We start from the raw sequence: 5,335 nt of genomic DNA, 5'->3' as shown, positions 1-5,335 counted from the left end.
GTTCTACTCAAGATTAATTCTAAGTAGATAAGAACGAAGAAAAGATTAATTTCTTAGACTTATCTACTTGATAGTAATGATGCATTTTATCATAGTGATGGATACAGGTCAAAAAATGTAAGTAGGGCTGAGGATATTATTGTCAGGAATTGATATTTTTATGACTATGAATTGATATTTTTACAACTATGACTTAGTACTTCTTAAGGTTTTAAAATGTATTCCACGAGTTAGAGAGAGAGAGAGAGAGAGAGAGAGAGAGAGAAAGGGAGGGAGAGGGAGGAAGGAGAGACAGGCACCCCAGCAGGGTCCAGTGCTGTGTTCCACCCCTAGGTTCAGCCAGACCTGAATCATAGACACACGTGTGACTAGCATACTTGGAGAGGCCTCTGGAGCAGACTCGTGTCGCACCACCTTTTACCACTATGCCACCATCCAGTCCCAACTTAGTACTTTTAAAAATTAGGCTTTGAGTATGTGAATCCATATTAATTTGCATGGATGATTTTTTAAAAAAATAGCAAATACTACTTTTGCATTTTCAATAAACAGTATTGGGATTGTGGTAAATCCTCCTTGGATTTGGACATCACAATAAAAACCTGTTGTTTTTCCACTTTTTAACTCCTTTTTCCCTTTGGAATCTTTATTTTTACAAATGCTGTCATATTTCTGGGTACCTAGATTTCTATATTTTTACCCAGTGTATCTACTGGAATTTCTAATTAAGAAGTTATAAAACAGGCTGGCCCTGTATTCCAATGGTTAAGAGTGGATCCCACATGGCTGACCCTAGTGGCTCGAAAAACATGCCAGGCATGTGCGCCCAGGATGGAGACATGGAGAAGAGAGGGCAGCATAACATGCACCTCTGGGGCTGCTTTTTCCTCCCTACCTACATTCTTCCCTCCCATCTTCTTGTCTCTGGTGAGCACATATAGTCTCTGGCAATTAAAATAAAGAAAAATATGAAACGCAATTTTTCAGGAGTCAATTTTAGTTCATATTTAATAGGTGAAGAAGATAAAAGAGGAAAGTTTAATTGATCTACAGTTCACGATGGTTATTTGCATTTGTCTAACTCTGTGCTTTGTCCTCCTCAAATACGTTACATATAATTTTTCCCTATGAACAGTTTCCGTTTCTTTCCCTTTACAGCGTAATTAGTATGGCGCTTCTCAAATGAGATCAGTGTCTTTAATTGATAACTGAGGTCTCCGCATTATGATCAGCTCTTTTGATGATACTATCACAGTTGTTTTTAGAACAGACTCTTGATCTCAGAAATCTCTCTTTTTTCTTGCTCCTGGGGTCCCCAGTCCTTATCCCCTTTTGCTTTTTGTAGGTGAGTAAAGGACAAACATCAATACCTTCTCTATTGCTATAGAGAACTTCCATTCTCAATGTGCAAAAGTGAATTATTGAATGGAAATCATGAGAGTCACAGTTCAGGAATCATTAAATCTACAAATCAATGATTATTTCTCAAAGATTTTTAAAAAAGTATTATCTTCTGAAATTTTAGAAAGTTTATCCTTGTCAGACATACTACCTAAGACTTTTAAATACTGTCAGGCAGAGTTTTAAAGTTTTGAACACAGAACTTCAAATATGCAGCTGATTTTAACATAACAATAATGTGATTTTATAATCTTGCCCCCTTCTGTTTTTGTTTTTGAGAACATATTGTAGATTTTCATTGTTAAGTCTTCCTTTTTATTTACTTGGATTCTGTACTAGGAGAATGATCGATCTGAAAAATAATTACATGGTTGGTTTACGTTTAGTCTTCTTTTAAGACTTTGGACATTCTTTCTGTTCTCCGGTTACTACATAACTAAAGTAGTCTTTTTAGAAACTTGGATTTTCTCAAATCCAGGAATTCTATTTTCTGTGTACCCATCTTTCTACAGTTCTAAGTCATTGCTCCCTTAAGGTTATGAACCTCCCCTGGTGTGTATAAGTTGCTTCATATTATTTGTTTTGATTTTTTTTTCTTTTGAACATCTGTTTCTTCTGTCATTATCTCATCTTTTCCCCAAGGCTCTTGCCATTCTTTACAGTTTCCATGTGAGATAGTAAATTTATGTTCTTCTTATTGATGCCTGTATTCTCATTGTTACTAGGGAGTGCTTGTGTGTACTCCAAAGAAGAAAACACATTGGTTTCTACAGTTCATATATCTCCCAAGGCCCTAGATCAAGCCCCATCTCCTCTAGGAAACTTTCACTAAGCTAAAGTAGCTTTCCATTTTCTGATCAGAGTAGCAGTTAATATCTGCATTAATTATAATGGTTTCTATATACTGTTCTTGAATTCCTTAATGGGTCTTACCTCTTAGTGGAGTTCTTAAGCTCTTGGGGGAAGGAGACCATGTCTTATATTTCTTATGTATAGCACCTCGCATAGTTCTGGACAGAAATAGACGGTAGGCACTTGGTAAATAATTGCTGGATTAAGTTGAGGAAATTGGCAGACTCCTTTATTCTTAGCAGTGGACTGTTGTGTGTTTATTCCTTATGATTTCTAGCGTCTCCATGATCTGTCCTACTGCGTTAATTGATCTGTGAGGGATCAGGGGAAGTCTGTTTGAGGTTCAGGAATCTATGTTCTCTTGTGATCTCCAGTTCAATAACTCTTTTTCACAGTTTGTTTTCCGTCTTTCATCCTTCTTTTGATAACAGAACCTTTTGATAACAGTCCTTTTCACCTCACCTACCCAGTAACATGTATTCGATTTCTACTTGCTCTCCTAGATTGTGGAGGTCTAATCTCTGGTCATTGCCAAACTGGGATCCGATTTGTAGCGAGCCCTAAGACCTACTGCAGCCTTGCGAGTGCTGACTGCCTGCTATTTTTTGGCTTAAGTACTGCTTTTTGCTTGAAGGATCAGAAACTTATTTTAGTTTCTGAAATCCTTATTTTGACTAAGTGTGCTAGACAATAGAATTGCAGTTCTAACATGTGCCCCCTTTTGTTGATGTTTATGAGATGTTGGTTAGGTGGTTGTTTCCTCCCAGTTCACCCTACCATTTTCATCCTAACACTCCCCACACCAGTGTCTGTGCAGGACATTGTAAATCCATGAGCATGTTAACAGTTATCTGTTCAAGTGCTTCCATTTCTGCCTTTCCAGTTGATGGTGGTGGTTGGGGGCCAAGCACCCAAGGCCATCCGAAGTGTGGAATGCTATGACTTTAAAGAAGAACGATGGCACCAGGTAGCAGAGTTGCCTTCCCGGAGGTGCCGAGCAGGTAAGCGTGATACATCGTCGCCTGTTCCCTACTGCTGGGTCAGTGGGAGCGTCTCCCTCAGGTCTTATTTTCTTAATTAGCAGATTATCTGGTAGGAAAGCTTTTACTGAAATAGCTGTGTGGTTCAACCATGAGTCGGGGGTCTCATAGAACTCACGACATCGATAGGGATAGTTGCTCTCTCTTCATCTTTACATAGTTTTTACCATAAGGTAAGGAGCCAGAGATTTAATTTGCTGGATATTTTCCTGCTTACTTTCGCTGAAGTCTTCAGAGGGGAATTCTTTAGGCTGGGACCTATAGATCTAGGAGATTACGACTTGGCTATAAGCCACAGTTGCCTTCTTCTGGGCCTCCATTTTACACATGTTTGTTGAAATAGCCAAAACTACCATCAGAAGAGGCAGTTGCAGACTTTGATGATTCTTCCTGAGACTTAAACTTGTGGCCGTAATTCCTATCTCCTCTAGCAAAATGAGTTCTAAGGTGTCCTGGAACATTTCTATGTTGGTAGGACTTTAACATCTCGGAACTGTTACATATCAGTTCATCTAGAATAATCTCATTCTTTAAGAGTTATCTCTTATTTAGACCTGACGAAGTATAATTTTACTAGGGTTTTTTTTTTTTTTTTGGGGGGGAGAGGGATTTTGCTATGGGGCATGTGCGCTCGCCAGAAAGAGAGAGACAGAGAGACAGAAAGTGAGAAAACACCACCCCCTTCCCCAGAGGGGATGGCCACTCCACAGTTCCTTCTCCTCCATTCTCCTCTTGGGATCTTGGGCATGCATGTGCACACATGTGCCCAGCGTGAGTCCACTGGGTCCGAGACTCGAACTGCAGTCGACTACATGGGAGTCTAGCGACTTAGACATTACGCCAACTGCTGGTCCCATAATTTTACTAGTTTTTAATTGAACATCAAAATTGTTTTTAATCTCATGGTATTCTAAACAGTGCTACAATGAATTCCTTGAACATACATCATTGTGTATATATGTGAATATTTTTTGGTAGGATACATCTCCAGAACTGGAGTGGCTGATTCAAAGGCTATCCCAAGGGGATCTGCCAATTACAGTAATTAAAGGTGGCACTTACAGTAAAATATGAAGGCGCCAGTTTCTTTACTCCTGACAACACTTCGTAATTCAATATTTTGGGCTTTGCTAGTCTGTTTGGAGAAAAAGTAGCTCATTGCGATGTATACTTATTTATTTATGAGGAAAGTTAAACAGCTTTCCCTCGGTCTCATCAGTTCATGGCTCTTGCCATTTTTATTACTTTGCTTTATTAATTTAACAGATGTATTTTTATGTTAAGGGGAGTAGGCTTTTTGTCATACATAGTGTACATATTTGTATTTATCTTTTATCTTGACTTTATTTGTGCTATATAGAGTTTTGTGTCTCTGGATTTACAGATTTGTTTCTTGTATATTAAAGTCATACTCCAAAATTACCTACATTTGTATATCTGATTATATGTATACACACACAAAAACATGTTTTTTAAAACCTTTATGTTGAAATAATCTTACTTACAGAAAAGTCACAAAGATAAGCCAAAGAGTCTGATATACTCTTTTCTTAGTATTAATATCTTACATAATTATGATGTAATTACCAGAACAAAACAACTAGCATTGGCACATTACTGCTGACTAAATTCAGACCTCCTCCAGATTTCACTAGTTTTCCATTATGGTTCTTATTCTGTTCCTGGATCTCACATTGCACTTAGTTGTCATATCGTCTTAGTCTCTTTTGATTTGTGTAGTTTCTTAGTATTCCTTTTTTTTCTTTTTTCTTTTTTTCTTTTTTAAGAGAGAGAGATTTTTGGTATAGGGTGCAAAGAGATGGAAAGTGAGAAATCACCCTCAGGGTGGATGACCATGTCGCAAACCCTTCCCCTCCATTCTCTTGGAATTTTGGGCACATACACATATGCGCCAGATATGTGTTTCAAGCCACCGGGTCTGGGACTTGAACCATAGTCAGCCATGTGGGAGCCCAGTAATAACCATTATGCCATCTGCTAGCCCCATTCTTACTTGTTTTCTTATTCCCTTGACTCTTTTG

The 5,335-nt window shown here is 38.3% G+C and overlaps 1 protein-coding gene across 1 annotated transcript in view; it reads left to right on the top strand.

The window, feature by feature from the left end:
- The window catches only part of KLHL2 (kelch like family member 2), a gene marked incomplete in the record, with an annotated part of 110,656 nt that overhangs the window by 91,497 nt on the left and 13,824 nt on the right, over nt 1–5,335 (top strand). Inside the window, 1 exon segment of the mRNA XM_027772824.1 lies at nt 3,137–3,254. Within this exon segment, the coding sequence (XP_027628625.1) occupies nt 3,137–3,254 (118 nt within the window).

The sequence above is a fragment of the Tupaia chinensis genome, unplaced genomic scaffold (genome assembly GCF_000334495.1).
Source record: "Tupaia chinensis unplaced genomic scaffold, TupChi_1.0 Scaffold000039_1, whole genome shotgun sequence".
Lineage (NCBI taxonomy): Eukaryota > Metazoa > Chordata > Mammalia > Scandentia > Tupaiidae > Tupaia > Tupaia belangeri.
This window is presented reverse-complemented; position numbering and strand designations above follow the sequence as displayed.